Genomic DNA, 22,119 nt, shown 5'->3' on the forward strand with positions numbered 1-22,119 from the left:
CAGTCCTCAGAGGACTTCCACTTGTGGCTTTCGCCACTAGAGACCATGATAGCCCCAGAAGCCCCGTCCCTTACAGCTTTTGCTGCAAGAGACTACAGCAGCTCTGCAATAAGGCTGGGAGCCCTACCCTTTGTGGCTCCACCCCCCAGGCTTGAGACACTGTGCAGCAATCTCCAGGGCACCATCCCTTACTGCTTTTGCCGAGAGAGACCTGACTGGCTCTCCAACAGCTCCTGGAGCCCTGGCCCTCACAGCTCTCACCAGGAGAGGCCAGAGCACCCCGCACCAGCCCTGGGAGCCACACCCCTTGAGGCTTTTGGCACAAGATGCTTGAACAAGCTGGACAGCAGGCCCAGGAGCCTGCCCTCAAAGTGTCTTCCATTTGAGCCTCCTGGAACCAGCCTCCAGAACTCCTCCCATTGTGGCTTTTGCCCTGGGAGCCTTGAGCCACTAGGCAGCATTGCCCAACATGGCTTCTTCTCAGCCATACCCTCTGTAGTGCTGCATCATACCTGTCAGTGCTCTCTATCTGCTGACTCTACCTGGAACGCCTGAATCTACCTGAAACTTCTGGGACTGACTATAGAGTCTACTTGGAACAAAAACTGAAACATCCCACACAACAGGCAACATAAAACAAATCTACAAGCAGGATTCTCTTTTCTCAAAAGCTATTTGAGTAACTAAAGAAGCAACTGCTCCATTGGATGACCAGACATCCATGTAGGGATACTAGAAATATGAAAAACCAAGTAACTGTGACACCCTCAAAGGAATGCAGTGACTCTCAAATACCACATCCCAATCTACAAGAAACCTTTGATATGTCTGAAAAAGAATTCCAAACAACAATCTTAAGGAAACTGAGATACAAGAAGTGTCACAATTAAAAGACAAAACAATTAAACATGAACAACAATCCAAGACATCAAGGAGGAAATTTACATTAAAAAGGAAATGAGATTAATGCCATAAAAAAGGATGTGGTAGAACTCTTGGAACTGAAGGACTCATTCACAGAAATAAAAACTACATTTGAGAGCTTCATAAGCAGGTAAGAGCAGGCAGAAGAAATAATTTCTGATCTTGAAAACAGTCTTTGAAACAAGCCAAGCAAACAAAAAAGAAAAAAAAAGGAAAAAGATTATTAAAAAATGAAAAAAATTTCCAAGAGCTATCAGACAGCCTCAAGTGTACAAACGGCAAATCACGGGTGTTCCAGAAGGGGAGGAAAAAGAAAAAGGCATTGAAAACCTATTCAACAAAATAATAGCAGGAAACTTCCCAGGTTTGGCAGAGAAATGGATTTCCAGATTCAAGAAGCTCAAAGATCCCCAAACAGATTCAATCCAAAAAGGTCCTCTCTGAGACACAATGTAGTTAAATTGGCAAAAGTCAAAGACTAAGAGAAAATCCTAAAAACAGAAAGAGAAAATCCTAAAAACAGAAAGAGAAAAATGTCAAGTCACCTATAGGAGAGTTCCTCATTAGACTAACAGCAGACTTCTCAGTGGAAACCCTACAGGCCAGGAGAAAATGGAATAATATATTTAAATTACTAAAAGAAAAGAACTGCCAGCCAACAATACTACACCCAGCAAGGCTATCCTTCAGATATGAAAGACAAATAGTGTATTTTCCAGATAAACAAAACCTATGTGAATTCAGTGCCACACAACCAGCCTCTATAAGAAACCCTCAAAGGAGTAAAAAAAATTACCACGATGAACACATAACGAAGAACAAATCCCACTGATAGAGCACACACGCAAAAGAGATAGAGAAAAAAAACTATGCCATACTACCTCAAAAACCAACAAACTCTAAAGTTAACAAAAGGGAAAAAGAGGAAAAAAGACAGGTAAAACAACCACACGAAAGCAATTAAATGACAGGAGTTAAACAATACCTTTCAATAGCAACACTAAATGTTAATGGATTGAAGTCCCCAATCAAAAGACATCAAACGGCCAAATGGATTAAAAATCTAGACCCAACTACATGCTGACTACAGGAAACCCATCTGACCTGTAAAGACTCACACAGACTAATAGTGAAAGGATGTAAAAAGATATACCATGCAGATAACCGAAAATGAGCAGGAGTAGCTATTCTTGTATCAGATAAAATAGACTTCAAACCAGAAACTACAGGAGACAAAGAAGGCCATTATACAATGATAAAGGGATCTATCCATCAAGAAGATACAGCAATCATAAATATGTAAATACATATAAATGGATAAATTCCTGGATACATACAAACTACCAAGACTGAACCAGGAAGACAGAGAAAAATGGAACAGACCAATAACGAACAACGAGATTGAAGCAGTAATCAAAACTCTTCCATCAAAGAAAGTCCAGGACTGGAGAGTTTCACTGCTGAATTCTACCAATCTTTTAAAGAAGAATTAATACCAATTCTTTCCAAACTATTCCAATAAATTCAAACAGAGGGCATTCTCCCAAACTCATTCTATGAGGCCAGCATCACCCTGATAGTAAAACCACACAAAGATACAACAAAAAAAGAAAATTATAAGCCAATATCCTAGATGAACTTCGAAGCAAAAATCTTCAACAAAATACTAGCAAACAGAATACAGCAACACATCAAAAAGATTATACACTATGGTCAAGTGGGATTCATGCCAGGGATGCAAGCATGGTTCAACATTCGCAAATCAATAAGCATAATACACCACATCAACAAAATCAAGAACAAAAACATTGTGATCATCTCAATACAGAAAAAGCATGTAACAAAATTCAACATTCCTGCATGATAGACTCTCAACAAATTAGGTATAGAAGAAAGGTATCTTGACACAACAAAGCCATATGTGACAAACCCACTGCAACTATCATACTGAAAGGGGAAAAGCTGTATGTTACAAACAGGAACAAGGAGGCCTGCTGTCACCACTCCTATTTAACATAGTATTGGAAGTACTTGCCAGAGCAATTAGATAAGAAAAAGAAAAAAAAAAAGGGCATCCAAATAGGAAAAGACAAAGTCAAATTATCCCTGCATGCAGATGACATGATTCTATATATAAAAAAACCTGAGAGACTGTCGCAAAAAACTCTGAAAGCTGACAAACAAAATTCAGTATGGTTGCAGGGTACAAAATCAATATACAAAAATCAGTATCATTTTTATAGTCCAACAACAAACTACAAGAAAAAGAAATCAAGGAAGCCCATTTACAATAGTCACCAAAAAAATTAAATTCCTAGAAATAAATCTAACCAAAGAGGTGAAAGATCTCTACAATGAGAACTACAAATCACTGCTGAAAGAAATTAAAGAGGACACCAAAAGGTGGAAAGACAATCCTTATTCATGGGTTGGAGGAATCAACATAGTGAAAATGTCTATACTATCCAAAGCCATCTACAGATTCAATTTGATCCCACCAAAAAACCAATGACATTCTTCGGGGAAATAGAAAAAACAATCCTAACGTTCATGAGGAACAACAAAAGACACTGAACAGCCAAAGCAATGCTGAACAAAAAAAGTAAAGTCAGAGGCATTACATTCATTGACTTCAAATTACACTACAAAGCTACAGTAACTAAAACAGCATGGTACAGGTATAAAAACAAACATGTGGACCAATGGAACAGAACAGAGAACCCAGAAATTAACCCACATATTTACTGACAACTGATCTTCAAAAAAGGCACCAAGAACATATAATGGGGAAAAGAGAGCCTCTTCAATAAATGGTGCTGGGAAAACCAGATATCCTTATGTAGAAGAATGAAACTTGATCTGTACATCTCGCCATATACCAAAATTAACTCAAAATGGATTAAAAACTTAAATATAGGACCTGAAACTTTAAAACTCCTTGAAGAAAACATAGAGGAAACACTCCAGGATGTAGGACTGGGCAAAGACTTTATGAATAACACCCTCAAAGCACAGACTACACAAGAAAAATTAAACAGATGGGGTTATATCAAACTAAATAGCTTCTGCATAGCAAAGGAAACAATCAACAGAATGAAAAGACAACCTACAGAATGGGAGAAAATATTTCCAAACCACGCATCTGACAAGGGATTAATATCCAGAATATACAAAGAGCTCAAGCAACTTGGCAGTAAAAAACCAAATAATACAATGAAAAACTTGGCAAAGGAGCTGAACAGACATTTCTCAAAGGAAGACATACAAATGGCCAATATGAAAAAGTGCTCAACATCATTAAACATCAAGAAAATGCATATCAAAGCCTCTCTGAGGTATCAACTCACCCCAGTTAGACTGGCTATTATAAAAAAAGAGAACAACAAATGCTGGCAAGGATGTGGAGAAAGGGGAACCCTTCTGCACTGCTAGTGGGACTGTAAATTAGTACAGCCATTATGCAGAACAGTATGGAGGTTCCTAAAACAACTACAAATAGAACTACTGTATGATCCAGCAATCCACTATGGGTTATATATCCAGAGGATTAGAAATCATCATGTTGAAAGGATACCCGGACTTTCATGTTAACTGCAGCTCTATTTACATTAGCCACACTATGGAAACAACTTAAATGTCCATTGATGAATGACTGGATAAGGAAAATGCAGTATATATACACAACGGAACACTACTTAGCCATAAAAAAGAATGAAATGCTACCATTTGCAGCAACATGGATGATCCTTGAGAAAATTATGCTTAGTGAAACAACCCAGGAGCAGAAAGAGAAATACTGCATGTTCTCACTCATAAGTGGAAGCTGAATCCACAAATAAACAAATAAACAATAAAGAGAGACAGAGAGAAAAGAAGAAACAACAATCACAACAGTATGTTGAAGTTTTAGAAGGAGAGAAAAGAACTGTGGCTACTAGAGGTGGAAAGGAGGAGGAGAGAGTTAAGGAGACACAAAGAAGGATTATGTATTGTAATGATCAATAAGCTAACTATCCTGATCTGAACATCACCCATTGTACACAACTATTGAAAGTCAACTTTGTATCACACACATATATATATAATAAATTTTCTTAAAGAATAACAACAACAACAAAAAAGCTTTGGACAGAGATAAAAAATATCTTTCACAAAGTTTCCTTGGTATCCATTAGTACAAGGTAAAATAATCACTGTTTGCAACCTGGTACACGAGACTGTTTCCCAGCGACTTGTTTCCTGGATAGTATGATAATATTTCCAAAGTGTGAAAAATGATTTCATTGGAGAAATTTCTTATCAAGTTCAGGTTTATGCAGAGCCTGGTTTGAACTAAGTAAGTGACATTTAAAATTCTTAGACAAAAGTAAAGCATATTTTTTTAGCTGCCTATTCCTAAATCTAACTGTTTATGAGCCACAGCTACAAAGCAATCAATACAGAGTTTTAAGTCAAATAACACTACATACAGCAGGTAATGGGATGCTACGTGATGGAGTTTGTACTTGTATGTGGCATGCACCAATATCAATAGGTACTATATTTATGGTCCTACCTCAAACGGTCACAGGAAAACTTGACTAAGTCTACGTAAGCAATTTAGCTAATTCAGAGCTACAGAAAAGAAGGATTTAACAATATTTAAATAACTACCAGCCTCAAAGTATAGATTTTATGTTGAGTAATACCTGAGAGCTAAACTGCGAAGAGTCAACAGCTCAGGCCAGCTCATTTCTCCTACAATTCCATATAAGGAACTTACATCCCTGCTCAGTCAGTCATTCCACACAACTCTGAGGATTTTGTAACTTCCATACTACCTGACTCGAGATAAAAGCAAAGGAAGTAACAGACTGCAAGGAGAGTATAAGAAAAAGAATTTAGGATAGTAACATCTGAGATATCTACTTTAAGGTGGGCAAGCAGCTTTCTTTATACCTGAAATAACATTCAATATTTTGTAGAATTTTCATATAAAAGTTTAATCCAAACAATGTTTTATACTTGCCCTGTCATTTGACAGGTGGTTTTCAAAGTGTCCTTTCACTTGGTTCTAGCTGAAAATGCTTACCAACTCTTATTCAAAAGCATTATCTTCCTGCTAAAAGACCCCAAAAGATTCCTGTCACATAAACACATGCCACTACAATAACATTGTACAGATATAACATACAGTCTACTGGGAAAAAAACAAATACACAGAGAAGTTAACAGAGTGTGTGCAGTCCCCCAAATTCTCACTCTACGGCATAGGCTGTTACATGTTCTGTATGCAACATGGCAAAAATTCTGAGTGGGGTGGGGCCCTGCCTGAGCCAGCAGGCTGGACGTGCTCAGACAGCATTCCAAAAGGGAGAATGACTGCTCTCTTCTCCCCTCCCACCTCCATACACCCCATGTCTCAAACTCATGGATTAGTCTAAAAGGGAGTAGGCATTTCCTAGTTTCTCTAAGTAACAAGAAATATATCAAAGAATCTCCAGGGCCAGGAACAATGCTGGAGGGCTGTGTGTAAGAAAGGCTAAGATCTGCATGCTGCCACGCAAGAAATAGCCTTGAAAGAATGCCATTAGCCAATGCCTTACTGTCTCTCCAGCTGAGTCAGCTTTTGGCCAAACTACCAAAAGGGGAAAGGAAGTAAGGAAATGAAGGCAAAACAACACTGAATCAATATCATATGGAGACCTTCAGAAAATCATCACACACTAACAACCAGTATTACCAGTATTACTTTATACTAAATATAACGATTTTTTTTTTGGCAGCCGGCCGATAAGGGGATCTGAACCCTTGACCTTGGTGTAACAACACCATGCTGTAAACAACTGAGCTAACTGGTGTGACTTTATACTAAATATAAAGGAATGTTTTTTAAAAAAGGATGAGTAAAAATACCCTATCCAATGATATTTGAGAGAGAAATAGATTTCACTACTTATCAAGAAGAACTAGTCATTATTAGGATTAAAGGACAAGCGTAAAAATACAAACCTGAGCTTGTCTTCCCTAAATCAGTGGGGAAGGCAGAGGGAGATGGAAAGGAAATGAACCTGGGTTATAATCTCAATTTTGTTCCACTTCAGCTTTGTGATCTTTTTAGCAAGTTTTCTCAGATTTAAAATGTAGATAATTCTAATACCTTGCAGGTTTTCAGAGAATTTAAAAAGATAAGGAATACAAAATATCACTGCGGCTAATTATTATAGTGGTTTTTGAAGAGCAGAGAGAAAAGAAAGAATGTGCAATGGTTTGCTATTGAAGGTTAAACTAATTTAGTGTCTACATAAGACATGGTAATGATTTAAAAAGATTTAATTTCATAATGTGGTCTCTAGTTTGTTTAATAGATATTCTCTAATCCTCCCTACCACCATCACTATTTTGGGGAATCATTTCAAAGGTACTTAAACTTATAATCAAATATTTTTAAAAGACTGCACTTCTTGAATTTACAATGATAACAGATTTAATTTTTGCCTCAAGGCTTATGACATAAAGTTAGAAGTATAAATGCTTCATTTTATATCTAACTCCTTTCAAAGCCAAATGACAGAAGAGCTGAACATTACTAGTCACCTTAAAGACCTAAAAATTCAAATGTATTGAGGGATATTAAAAATATCAGTTTAGAGGTCTTAATTAGCAAAAGTTGGGTATTTTGAAATTAAAACTATCTAAGTTAGCTACTAAGAGAAAAAGGCAAGTGCCATGAAAATCATAAATAAATCAAGGAAATAATCAGTTTTAATACCTTTACTTCATATTCAAAAATCAAGAAATGTTTCCATTGTCTCTTCTCCCTTCCTCTTCTCTCTGCTACTACTTGAGGACAACAAGAAATGTTTTGTTTTTGCCAGGGTAGAAGATTGGTTACTCCTAAAGAAGACCAATGAGCATGGAGAGTCATCTACAGGTTCCCAATTCCTTTTTTCGCTCAACTCCCTCTGAGGTTAAGCCCCTAGCATATATCTCCAATCCTTACAAAGGCAGTGGCAGTAAATAGAGTTTGTACTACATTACAGTACTTCTTCCTCTGAATCCCACACTTGTGCTTCCTGAGACTCACACTTGTACCTTAAATACTAAACATAGGTATTTTAAAGGGAAAAAAAGTACAGCACCATTCCTCAGTCACTAACAAATCTTTCTTCCCCTGCCTTCACAAACTTCCTTAAGAATTGCCAAAAAATATTAGTTCTAGACTTCAATTAGTTCTGCCACTGACTGCTTTGCAATCCTAGGTGACTCACGGTTCTTTGGTAAAAATGTCCTGTCAACCTAAAAAACATATATAGGTAGTGAAAGGTAGACCCTGATAAAAACTTGATCCCTTTCTAATTTGTGTTAGAATGGAACAGTAGGAAAAGGCAGAGAAAAGGTAAGGTTATGTGATTCAACCCAGTAACTAGCTTAAAAAATTGCTTTTACCTGATTAAACATGATTTAATTATATCTCCTGACACACACACGAAAGAAGTCAACTGCTGCTCATCTGGGAAAAACTAAAAGTCCAGTAAGTTGTTTCTCCAAAGATAGCAGCTGGTTTCTTATTTATTTGTCTGTTTTCAATGTGCATTTACTTAGCACATATAATTTACAGAGGACTATATCACATACAGTGAGAAATACTGAAATGATTTAAAAGACTGTCCCTATTGCCAGGAAATGAACACTGGGTTAGTATTTACATTATTGATTTTAGGTTTTATGTCCTCTGCTGACTGCTCAGAATTGCCTACCTGCTGGGTAAAGTGTGTGGTTTTCTGCATTAAGGATGGATATGCAGGGTTGTTCCATTAGAGAGATGTTAAAAGAAACCCAACCTCATGGTCATTACTGAAGTACACATATTCATAATTCTCCTGAATGTGCTTACAGTGAGACTTCACTGCTGTCACAAATATTTTCCCACTTGAAAAAGATCCCACTCTGAACTTCCACCTGAGGAAACCAAGGTCTAAAAAGTTTGAGAGCCGCTACTTGAAGGAAACTTACAAACCAAAAATAGTTAAGAACTGCTATACTGTGCAAAGTCTTCACTCAACTCTTAGTACCTGGACAGTAGGGAACTATGTAGTATTCAATATGTTGACCTATTACCTACAAAATACCTGACAAACATTAGGAAATAATTCTATTCATGTGTATTTAGTGGCTCGTGCAGCAAACAGTAATAAGCAGTATTAAACCAATTTATAGACAGACACAAAGTATTGAAAGAAATCAAGACTGCACTAAAACTTGAGAGCTCTAGACTGCTAGCCTACTAAAATTAATAAACTCATCTTAGGACAAACAAAGAAAAGTCAGCAAAACCTTTTAACGAATAAACAGAGTAATCTGTGGGAAAAGAATTATTTTTTACAAACCTTTCCTGCTGCTTGTCGATCACTTTTAAAAATCACAGTCTCTTCATTAACTGGAGGTAGGTTATTCATAGATTCAATTATTACTAAAAAATAAAATAAAAAGATCATTTCAAGATTTAATCAGAAGATTATGTAAAATTTTAATGAGAATTTAGGCTTTAATTCCAACAAAATTTAAAAGAAAATTTAAGGTGAGATAATATATCTCAGTAAATATTCTTCTTCAGTAAACAAAGTCTACTTATTACCAGATAGCACAGACAGATGAACTGTATATATTTTTAATACAAAAAGCTACAATTCTAAGAAAAAAAATTAAAATATAAATTCTCACAGAAAATTTGGATCACCCATTAAAGGGTCAACAAATTCAAGCTGTACATATTTCTCAAGCAATTTTTATCAAAAATAATATAATTAATCATACCTGTAAAACTCCTGTTTTATAAATTAGTCTTTTTCACTCTAGAATTCATTTTTACAAAGTATTGACTACTTACTGATATATGAAAAAGTTAAATTAAAGGCTTCACAAAAGCATCTTCCTCTGAACAGATGAAGTAAGAATTATAGAGCTCACAGTAATTTTTATTACATTGAACTTCCCTTTTTAAAAAGCAAAAGCATTATCCCACTTGTCTAGCAAAATCTCCAATTCTTATAAGTGCCACAAATGTAAAACAACTGACCTATCACAACAAAGAGAAAAAAAAAAAACACACAATAAGTCCTTAGAGAAAAAATTACAGCAAAAAGAAAGAATACTGTTACATTATACAGATAATGCTATGTCCACTTGGAAAATAAAATGTATTAGCTCAGATTATTGAAATCAAAGAATTCCTTTGTATCACAATGAATTTCAACAGTTAGTTCTTCTACATCCTAAACATACATTTAAGCGACAAATCATGGGTCAACATTTTTTTAGTTAAATATGTTTTTGGGATAAAAATGATAAGTAAAGGATGATAACGATTGTGAGCACTAACAGAATTCATTCATGATCATCACCTTTCCCTAATGACCTCCAGAAAGAGTCAAATTACATGAAAACTAAAAATCACTAATCCAATATCCTCATAGAAATATGAGAAACAAAGACTCAAGAGATTAACATTAGCACACGGCAAATTTCAGACAAAGTTATCACCAGAACCTGGATCCCTAGTTCTAATGCTCTACGACAATGCAAACTGATTGTGTTTCTACAGATCTATTCTCTTATTATGATTCTGGGTGGCAGGCAGTTTCAGGTAATTAAATACAAATAAACTTAGAGTTTACACCATACACCAATAAAAATTTTCAAAAGTTCTCAAACTAATATTCTGAAACTATGGACTAGGACGAGATCATTAATTTCATGACATCTCTGTACTTTTACGTAGATTAAAAAAATATCAAAATACCCTTTGTTTTTTCCAAATTAAAACATAACACCAGCATAGCTTGTAGAACTGGAGTGCAATGCCAAATCCTTTCTTTTCATATTTAGGTTTTCACTTGAATTCATAGATTATTTCTGCCTAATATACTAACATTTATTTGTTCACTTTTGTAATTTGGTCCAAATAGTGTTCAATATTTTAGGCTTTAAAACATAGTAGTATGCAATAGCTGATTTTGACTCATTTACTCTTTATATCCACCAGGTTGAGAATTTTGTTAGTCTATTACAAATAGTAAGCCAAGAGTATCTTTAAAAAGCATTATTCCAGATATATCATATAGTTTATATTTATTTCCCTGAGAATAACACATTATGACCTAACATTTTTTGGTATACATCAACTCTAATAAATGCTCAATGTATAGAGTTTTAATAATTATGATTTGGGGGGGGAAAAGTTTCACTTAAATCCCAATTCTGATTAATAAGCTGAAAAACTACAAAATTATGTAAGTATTTATATATATATATTAATATGGACACTGATAGAAAAAGGTCAAAAGATAAAGTCCCAGTTCTGCCACTGACTCACTATACAACTGATCATAAGAGCAACTGACTTAAATTTGTCTGTGTCCCTTAGGTCCTGCAAACTAAGGGGGCTGGCAGGCAATCTAGGTTCTTTTCCCAGTTCTAAAATCCTATGCTTTTGTCAGCTCTGAGTTCTATTCTCAGGTTTATTTTCCTATGAGAGTTAATGGTACCCATATTAATGTCAAGGCCTCTCACATCTTCCTCACATTTTGCAGCTAAAGAAATCTAAAACCTCCAGTTTTCATATAATCCAAAAGCTTCATATCTCATGCTATTAAAATCAGTATTAAATCACAGAACTTAGTAACGTTACATTTTTATAAGAAAATCAAAGATGATAGGCAGAATGGCTCCCCCAAAGATATCCGCACTCTAACCCCTGAACCTATGAATATGTTACTTTGTATTTAAGAAAGAGACTTTGCAGGCATGATTAAGTTTAAAGACCTTGAGATGGGGCAATTAACCTGGATTACACAGGTAGATCCAATCTAAGGTGTCCTTAAGAGCACAGAACTTTTCCAGGTTATGGTCAGAGAGAGATGCTACATTATTGGCTTTGGGGATAAAGGAAGAGAGCCATAAGCCAAGAAATGTGGGGTAGGCTCTAAAAGATAAAAGGAACAGGAAAATAGATTCACCCTTAGAGCCTACAGAAAAGAACTCAGCCCTGCTGGACACCTTGATTTGAGTCCACTGAGACCCATATCAGAATTGGGGCCTACAAAACTGTAAGATAATAAATGTGTGCTGTTGTAAGCCACTAAGTTTATGGTAATTTGTTATAGCAGCAATAGAAGCTAACACACGAAAGCAAATTCTGGAGAAAGTATGTCAGCAAAAGCAGACTCTTAAGTTTATACAAAGAAAATGTATTGATGTATTATTTGTGTAAGTAAAAACTGAATTTTATGCCTTCAAACTTAATGACTATAAAATGAAGTGTTACTACATATATCAAAAAAAATTATTAGTCATAAAGTCCCTGATTCCATTATTATTAGTGCATGCTTATAATTTTAACAAAATTATTTACATACCTAATTGTTCAATAATACTTGAAACCATCCCAAGAGGCTTTAATTCAATGTCCTCAGGTAGAGTAATAGTGAGTTCTTCAACAGAAGGTAGTTCCTATAATATAAAAAGAGCTTTAATCTTCCTCCAGCTTCAAGGACTTAAAAAAAAATAACGTATATTTCCCATTTGAAGTGCTATAAACATCTCTGAAGATGTAACATTAAGTGCTTAAAGCATCTCTTTAATGTTATCCTTTTTAGTATTTACATGGACTTCTAATAACACTTCTCCCATCTCCAACATCTCTGTACCTACATGACTCAGTAAGTCTAGAGCATATACCCTAAATCCAGTCAGACTAAGAATACAGACCTAAGTACCACTCTAAATTTCTCCAATCACACTTGAACAAGAGAACAAAAAAGAAAAAAAAAAGGGATATTATTGAGGAATACAGAGACATTCCAGTTGAAGAGAAATAATTCTAGTAACTATAATTTCTCCACAGAAAGAAAATTCTCTCTCTTAGCTATCTTATTAATTTGGTTAATTAATTAATTTGACTATAATTAAAACAGTAGAACACAGAAACAGCAATCTGTCCTGGGGCTACATGAAGAAAAGATGAATGTCTGACCTTTTTGGTAAAAAAGGAAATTACACCTATCAGTCAAATATAGAATTTTGGGAAACAGAACGTAAGCTTCAGCCTATAAAAGCTGTGATTGTGTTGCCTGATAACTTCTCTCTCTAGGTTAAAAAATACATTTCTTTACACCTAAAGATTTCTCTTTTCTGACCCAGTTGCAAGCTGTTCTTCAGTTGCTATAGAAACTAGATATTGAAGTAGGGATAAGTTGAAGAGAAATCTAAGAATAAAACTGAACTTAGCCTTCAGACTCAATAAACAGGGCTTCCTGTTCTTGACCAAATGATATTAACTCTCAGAAGGAAGTTTTTCCTCAAGAAGCCTTGAAAATGCAAAGACCTTATCAATGGTATGTTAGGAGTTAGTTTGGGAATAAACGGTAACTTTTGAAGAAATGTTTGAAAACATGGGAAAATCTAAATAATACAAAATATACTGCAGATGAATGTATTACTGGTGATCCTATAATCATATTCTCCTATTTGAACTGTAACAAGGTTTTTAAGAAAATCTTTTAACTAGAGTTGAGAAGCAGACTTCTAAAATATACTTTGCTTCTGGGACATGCTATTTTCTGATCAAGGATTACTTACAAAGAGCCACACTAAGGGTCTCAACCAACTCAATGCAGAAGAAAGTTGGTTAGTCTGCCTGGTGTTGGAGGAAATGATTTTATCTGTCAGAATTCTTTTGAGCACTTTGAGGAAGAGGACAACTACTTGCCATTTTAACTGCCTTCCATGTTAAATATGGAAAGCCCTTTTCTGACAAGACCAGGGTTTGAAAGTGGTCAGTGTGTATATCAGAATAGAGAAAGGAGTTCAGTTATTAGAACAAACTATTAAAGAATAAATGACATGGAACAGCCTTTCTTAAGAAGTTCTTAGTTACAGAAACTTCCATTCCTTGTAGAGAGACTGGAGAACTACAATGCTGTGGGACTGCAGAGAAGAGGGCTTAATGATATTTTACGGGGCAACTGTGAGATGAGTCTCACACTGATTCTGGTTCTGGAAGTAGCATCTATTACAAGTGGCAAATGACATTTGCTAATGCAGAAGTACAGTGATGAAACCTGTTTTAATGCCTAACCAAATTATGGTAAGATCTATAGCAATTTTTTTCATTACTTTTGGATTGCAATAAAGCCCACCTGTTCAAGTCAGGAGTGTGCAGGCAGAAGAATGGGTAAGGAAGTCTCCAAAAGAGGAAGTGCTATTATATCTTTCGTGAAAACCTCTGAACTGGGTGGGAGGGCAGACCATATGCACAAAATTAGCATTATTCTCATAAGTGCTATTTAACCACAATGAAAGGCTCCTGGTTTTGTATTTTTTATTATGAAGGATAAAGGCCCATGTAATACAATCTCTATGCTTTGACACAAATCTAAACTAGAATACTGTTTTGGGGTTTTTTTGTTGCTGTTTGTTTTTAACATATAAAAGTAATACATGTTCCTGTTTTTTAAAAAAGGAAAAACTCAAGTAGTACAAAAAGATACAAAGTAAAAAGCAAAAATTCCCCTACTCTTTTCCTTTCAACCACCCAATTCGAAGACCCAAAGATAGCTATTGTTGTCAGTGTTATCTTTCAAATACATGTACTATGCAGATATAAACTTTACATTTCCAATCTTAAAATATTTTTTACTTAAATGAAACATCCATATTGTAATGCAAGCTACTCTTTTTACCTATCATATCCTGCACATCTTTCTACACCAAAACATAAATATCTATCTTATTTTATTTAAATACTTATGGTATTCCACTGTATAGGTGTATTACGATTTAACACACCACTCACCTGATACAACATTTGTCCTGCCCTTTTAAAATTTTTGCTGTTATGCACAATGATACAACATTCTTTACATATGTCTTTGTGTAACTCCTGTGATAAATTCCTTCAAGTGAACCTGCTAGATTAAAAGTTATAAATATTTTAAATTTTGACAGATATATCTAAATTTCTTTTCAAACATGTTACATCAATTCATACTTACACAAACAATATATGACAGATTTTCCTACACCCTTGCCATTACTGAGAAGTAAACTTTAAATCTTTGCCAGGCTGACTGGTATAAAATAGTGTCTTACTTTAATTTGAAGTTCTTCATTAATAAGGAAGACTGAACTCACTTGTATGTTTCCTGGCCACTTGTACGGGTTTATGAATTGTTTGTATACTTTACACACTTTTCTTTTGGATGGTTGAATCTTCTATTAATTTATGAGAGAACTGTGGATATTTAAGAACATTTGCCCTTTATCAAATATGTAGTAAATACCCACACACTTACCTCCCCACATGCTTTTTGGCATTTGTTTAATGAACCTTTAGCATTTTAATTTTTATAGCCAAATACATCAACCTCTTTTTTTTTTTTTTTTTTGGTTTTTGAAACTTGCATCACATTTAGAAAGGCCTTTCCTATACCTAGATAATTTTTAAAATTCAATGATGTTTTCTTCATTTTTCTAGTTGCATTTTACATATTTGCATATTTGGTCCATTCACAATTTTATTCTTGTGTAAAAGGCAGAGATTGGAGTTATATTTATCCAAATTACTAGTCAGTAATCCAACTTTTCCCCCACTGAATTGAAAAACAAACAACACATACCAAACGTACTTATGTATTTGGGTTTTTAACTGAAATCTCCATTCAGTTTCACTGACCTATTTCAGTGTCAGTACTTAACTATTTTAACTGAGGCTTTCAAGACACATTTTAATATTTGGGAAGAAGAGCTAATTCCCCAACCCACTCTATCAATATTTTTAACCTTAGAATTTTTCTAGCTTTTCTCCCATGCTTAATTTACTAGGTAAAACTTTAGAACCATTCTATCATATTAGTGTTGTTTGTATTGAGGTCACATTTAATTATTTGTCTTTGAATAGGTACTACATTAAGTGCTTGGGCTTGGCCCAAACTATTTTATACCTTACTTGCTAGTATAAATGCCTAGATATGTAATATCTTTTATTGCTAAGGTAAATGGATTCTTTATAGGATATTATTTGAACGAAAGAAAGCATCATGCTGAAATTTATTTCTAGTAATTTTCTTGCATATCCACCACATAACCATATTTTCAAAAAATAAGTCAGCCTCCTTTTCAATATCAGTACATCATGTTTTCACTTTTCAAATTATATTGGTTTGTATTTTCAGAATCTCAAGTGTCAAGCAATTGTGATGATAGTGGCATGATGTCTGATTCTACTGTTGAACATGATGCATTTTGATTGGAATTTCTTTTTAATAACATTAAGAAAGTATCCGCATATTCCTATTTTATAAAGTTTTTAAAATCAGAAATGACTGTCTTTTCATCATCTTGAGATCATTATAACATAATTTTCTGTAAGTTGAGCAGCTCAGTCTGATGAAGTCCTGATGCTCTGCTCTAAGGAGTACCATGAGACATCCAGTGCGAAGATGACAAGGGAAGATATACAAAGCCAGAATATTTGTAGTAAGGCAGGGACTCACCCTTGTGGTTAAAAACAGAGACTGGCAGGTCCCTTTAATCCCTGTGTCTACCTAGTTTCCAACCTATGTATATATTAGAAGAATGAAAAGTTTTGCCTACAAATGTGGAGGATCTTTGATTTCATGTAGAACCAAACTTAGGGATAGAAGTAGACACAGACACTGCTATGTACAATGACTACCATGCTTCCAATTCCAGTTCAGTGATCCTGGTACCATGTAACACAGGAATGTATACACAGTTTCCTGAGCATTTCTTTAAAAGACCAAAGAATGCATTCATTAAGTTGTTTGTTGACAGTAAAAGGCCTACCTATAAAAGTGAAGTGCATGAAATCTCCATCTCAAAAATTCCACAGAACACAGAAGGTATATGAAAAACTAAAAGCTGCACACAAAACATGAAAGAGATAAGTGAAACCATCCTTGTACAATACCAGGTTGAGAGTCTGTTACAGAGTTTGCCTTTCAAAGTCCAGCTAAGTCAAGCAGTATATACCTGCTTTGAGAATGGCAGATATTTTGGGGACTAAATCAAGGGAAAACAGATTTATTTGCACATTTTAGATAAGCATGCTAGGAAAGGAGGATAAAGAGGGGAAAATATCTCAAACTCCATCAACAAGACTTCACCCAAGAGATGTGCTTCCCATGAAGATTTGTGGCAGGTTCAGAGACAGAGCTTTAGAAAGTTCAAAGGGGAAGTTCTTTGGATTGCCATGTCTTAATGTCTCGATGCCAAATATCATCATCTCTTCCCTATCTACTAAATCTAAAGTACTGCCTCACTACCGAGTCTAGTTATTCTATATCAAATTATCCTGCTACTTTTCTTTCTTCTAAACACATTATTGTCCAACATTTTGTTTGCTTAATATCCATTTCCCTAACTAGACGATAAATCCAGTAATAACTAGGACCTAGTTAGGCTTGCTCATTGCAATGGTACCCAGAAAGATCACTAGCACATAGTAGGTATTTAATATATATTTAGTAAACAAATCAACCTACCTCATCAGTCAAAAGTCATAGTCTTTTTCAGTCAGAGAAGAAATCAGATAATAAAAATGTAATCCAACACAGAATCCTCAAGGAATAAAAAAGATCTGAACCCAAGCTTCTTAAACATAAAATGGCAGGCTTCCAAGGAAGCTTAATTGTCTAGGATTGATGCACAGATGCTTCTGGTTTGCAGTAGCAAACATTATTACAATTATTAGATTAACACGTGGCTCCCTGATAACAAAGCAGCTGCCCCTTGTAGGATAATGAGTAAATCTCCTCAGCTGCATAAACTCCTTTAAAGAAATAAAAATCACTTTGTTAGTCCATGTGTGAGGAAAGGGTGTGTACACGTGTGACAAAGAAGAGAAATATACAGACACTCTAAAAAAAAAAAAAGGCCAGAATACATATTGGGGGCTATTACCATTTTGACACCGTATACAGGCTATAAAGAATCAGAAGTAAAAGGCATACCGATAACCTGAAAAAATTAAAGGTCAAGGTTATGAAGGAGGCCTGGGATAGAAAGACCTTATTCATCATATAATAAGCAAAAAAAAAGTATACTGAAAATAAAAGACAAGAAGGCTATTTAATATAGGTTAGGAAGATTTCAGTATGGGTCTGGTTTACACTACAGCCCTGTGGAAAGAAGAATGAGTGGCTGGGAAAGACCCCTTTCATTTACTTATTCAATACTAGACAGTAACTATATTTGGCTATGCAACTTTATATATAATTGGTTAAAATTAAATAAACTGAAAAATTCAGTGTTCAGTCACACTAGCCATATTTCAAGTGCTCTCAGTGGCTACAGTATTAAGACAGAATGGATATAGAACATTCCCATCACTGCAGATCTATTTACAGCACAGCTTTACATCACACATCAAAAGATCCCTATAGTACAAAACAGATACCCAGGTATTAATAGCATCAATCATATTACTATGAAGTCTTAATGCTAACCTGAATACTCCACTTGGGAAATGATGATTTGTGATAAATCTACATTTTCATCTTGTTGTTATTTCTAAAAATTAAAATGAAACTAAAAACCAATCTTCGATGTACATTACTTACAATTAGGGATAAATATCTATGTTACCATTTATATAAAATTAATATTAGAAATGTTCACTGTCTCAAAATCAAAGAATAAAAATAGTTTTTCTGGACATATTTATTCAGTACGTCTATATGTAATAAAAATGAGTAGTCAAGGAAAGGAAGAAAAATATTTCTTTCATATCATCATCTTAATCAAAAATAGAAAAAAAAAAAAATGGCTGCATGGAAATAAAAATCACCAGAAACATCACAGAACTTGGCAAATGAACTACTAAAATTAAACATACTAAAGAAATTCAATCATTTATTTCCTACACATTCCACGGTTCCAAGTCAAAGGCTTTAGTAAGACATAACACAGTCCAAGCAAATAACAATTTAAGAATGCTTACATTAGATGATACATTCATTCTTCACCGTGGCAAAATATGCTACATTATTATTATTCAGGAACCCAATAATCACACAGTTCAAATGACCAGATTCCAATGTTGCTATGCACATCTCCACAAATTCTAAGAACAGCAGCCTCGAATGTACCTATTACTGGTACTGAATCTGCTCCTCCCCATTTATACGAGCTCAGGAAAGTCACTTTCTTTCTGATATCATTTTTTTTTTAACCTATAAATTGTGAGGAAACTGAGAAAAAGTTCTAAGCAGTTAATGCAAATCGTTAATTAAAAAAATGTTAAAAAGACAGCATATTAATACAGAAATTATATACTAGACTCAAAATACTTACTATGAATCTGTGATAACAGATACTCATAATGACAGCATTAAAGAAATCCAAGATCCTAACCACACTTCCAAAATATCCATGAAAGAGCAATTATTGTTTGTGTTGTAAGAATACTATTATATTCTGATTCTCTGACATCTGTATGGCCTACAAGGTTACTCAGTTCAGCAAAATAATCAAATAAGTAGCACATGACATTAAAAATCCATGCTATTAAAAATTAGATTATAGACGTACCAGTCAAAAAATGGGTGTCTAAAACCTGAAGTGCAAAAAATGGAAGGAGCTGATGTGTCAAAAGTGGCCCTCTGAGAAGATGGCATTATCACTTTACAATGACCTTGACTTCTCTAGCTCTTTTGAAGTCTTATTATCAGGCAAGAAAAAAGAAAAAAAAATCAGTAATTTGATGATCTTCTAAGGCAAAACTATCTAAAGAACCTTGATGTGGACTTTTATTCACAATACAGAAAAAGGGCAGCAAAAAGTAGGGGTGGGAGGTGGTAAGGAATCAAATATTCCAAATGGAAACTAATCCTTTTTGGTGCTGGTTTGGGAAGAACTGAGAAAAGTGAAAAATGTAGAATAAAATTTTCTAGTCACTTTTCTCCTATTATCCAAAAAGACATGCACATGGCAGCCAATTACCTGATGCTATTAGGTGAGCCTTCACTTTTCAGATATAGTTGGAAAGTAGGATCCAATCCCTGAAGTACTGAGAGCCACAATTGAATTTTATTTTATTTTTTCCCTATAGCTGGTAAAACATATTGGAAAAAAAGAATGGGTTAGATCTGTATACTCTGTGTCACTTATGACCACATATAACATTCAGTATAATTCATTAACCTATCCACAGAAAATAATTTCACAAGCTTCAACGGAACTCAGCTGTTTCTTTTACTATTACCAATAAGAATTAATGCCCTCATTCATTATCCTATTGTATGACGCTAAACTCAGACTAGACCATTAAATATTTTCACCTAATATATGAAAGTCAACACTTCTTTGAAGTGTCTTATTGTTCTTTCTTTAATGAATACAATGTTCTCATTCTATTTTTCTCTAAAATTACTGTTGCAGAAACCAAGCTCATAAGAATACTTTCAAAAATTGACTCAAATACATATAAAACTGAAATAAAATTATAATTCATCTCAATAAGAAAAAAAACTTCCAGCAAGGAATACAACTCTAAGCATATCTTTTATGTTAACTGAGGAATCCATTTTTCAGCAACTCTAAGACACTGATTTTATATATCACTAAGACAGATGCAGTGCCAGATAACTGCAAAAAGCTATAGATTATTAGCCTCAATTTTTCAAAAATGTTAAAAGGTGCAAAAGTGTTCATTTTAGAATTGACAATATTAGCCATATGGGTGATGGACGAATGAATGAACAAACATTCTCTGAGCCCCTAATATGTAACTGACAGTAGGAGTACAATTGTCATGGACAGACTCGGTCCTTTCCTTGGGAAAATTCACATGCTCTTCACTCATTTACTCTTCCATATATATCCTATTCAACTTTCAACTTCAGTTCAAGCCATGATGCCTTCCTTGACCACTGCAATGCAAGTTATCTCCCCTTCTACTCAATCCTATGACTTCTTATATGGTACTTCATTTATCTGACATTAATCATTAACTCCCTGGAGTTACTTTGCTTTCAGCTTAAATGTGTAGGCTAACTCTCTAGCTATTTACCTCTTTAACAGTCATTTGTCTTTATCCCCTAAAGCAATCCGCAGAACTCACTTATTAAAATCTACTGGGGAATGAAAAAAATCTAAAAAATGGAATGTTTCTGTGTAGTAATAATCACATATATGTATATACACAGGACATATACAGATACTCTAATGAATAAAACAGTATTTGAAGTTTAGAGGATCATTCATGTTTCATATGAACTTTATTGAAATAATTTTGTACAATACAAAATATTTTTTAAAAATCTCAATATTAGTTATTTTTGAAGAGCACCAGTATTAGTGAAAAAACTCTCTCCTTTCAAGTATATAGGCCACTGCTTAGATATCAGGCATTTTAAGAATGTTAATCAATGCCATTAGTGTTCTAGGATAGAATGCAGTAATTCCAGACATACCTAGACTCATGAAAAGTTTACATAAAATGTTGAAAGAGGCCTACATTTAGGACAAAACTCATAAAACAAGTTAGGCACTGAAAACAAGATATTCAATTAATAATTAGTATAGACCAAGGTTCAGCACAATTTCATAGGTGATGGGAGATCAAATAGGTACGAAACACTCCACTGCAATTTCTAACCAGTTGAGGTGGCCCAGATATTTCCATATGCTCCTGTTATGACATTTTAGGATATGTATCTGCACCACCAGAATCAGAAAAATAATATAGTGTACTCAATGTAACTACAAAGTGCAATTTTATATAACATAGTCTTCAAATTATGAAGGCTAAATTTCCCAAGATTTATAAGCCTTACATTTTTTTCTTGGTCATGCTACATTATATGCATAAAAATACTATTAAATATTTATAACTACTATCTCTACAAAAATATTAAACATTTTTTATCATCATATACACTATAGTCACAATTTTAAAATGTTATGTAAAGTCAAGTTTTCAGAAGAAAAAACGAACACTAATTTATAAAACTCATTTCCGATTAAGACTTTGATATATCACAATCCTAAATGTTTTCATAACTCTAAACTTTTAATTGCATCTCATGTATCTTAATGAAGAGTTCAGGGCATAAACTGCTGAGAAATTTTTTCAAAAAGAACCTAATTTTCCAATTCATTGAAACATTGAATAAATAATGTGCAGTTTAATGT

The 22,119-nt window shown here is 34.3% G+C and overlaps 1 protein-coding gene across 1 annotated transcript in view; it reads right to left on the minus strand.

Annotated features, from left to right (window-relative positions):
- NAF1 (nuclear assembly factor 1 ribonucleoprotein) overlaps positions 1 to 22,119 on the minus strand; it is a 42,578-nt gene that overhangs the window by 12,411 nt on the left and 8,048 nt on the right. The window contains exons 3-4 of the mRNA XM_063108389.1: positions 12,321 to 12,414; positions 9,294 to 9,376 (exon numbers count right to left, since the gene is read on the minus strand). Of these exons, the coding sequence (XP_062964459.1) occupies positions 9,294 to 9,376; positions 12,321 to 12,414 (177 nt within the window). The remainder of the gene's footprint in view (positions 1 to 9,293; positions 9,377 to 12,320; positions 12,415 to 22,119) is intronic.

This window comes from Cynocephalus volans, chromosome 9, assembly GCF_027409185.1.
Source record: "Cynocephalus volans isolate mCynVol1 chromosome 9, mCynVol1.pri, whole genome shotgun sequence".
Lineage (NCBI taxonomy): Eukaryota > Metazoa > Chordata > Mammalia > Dermoptera > Cynocephalidae > Cynocephalus > Cynocephalus volans.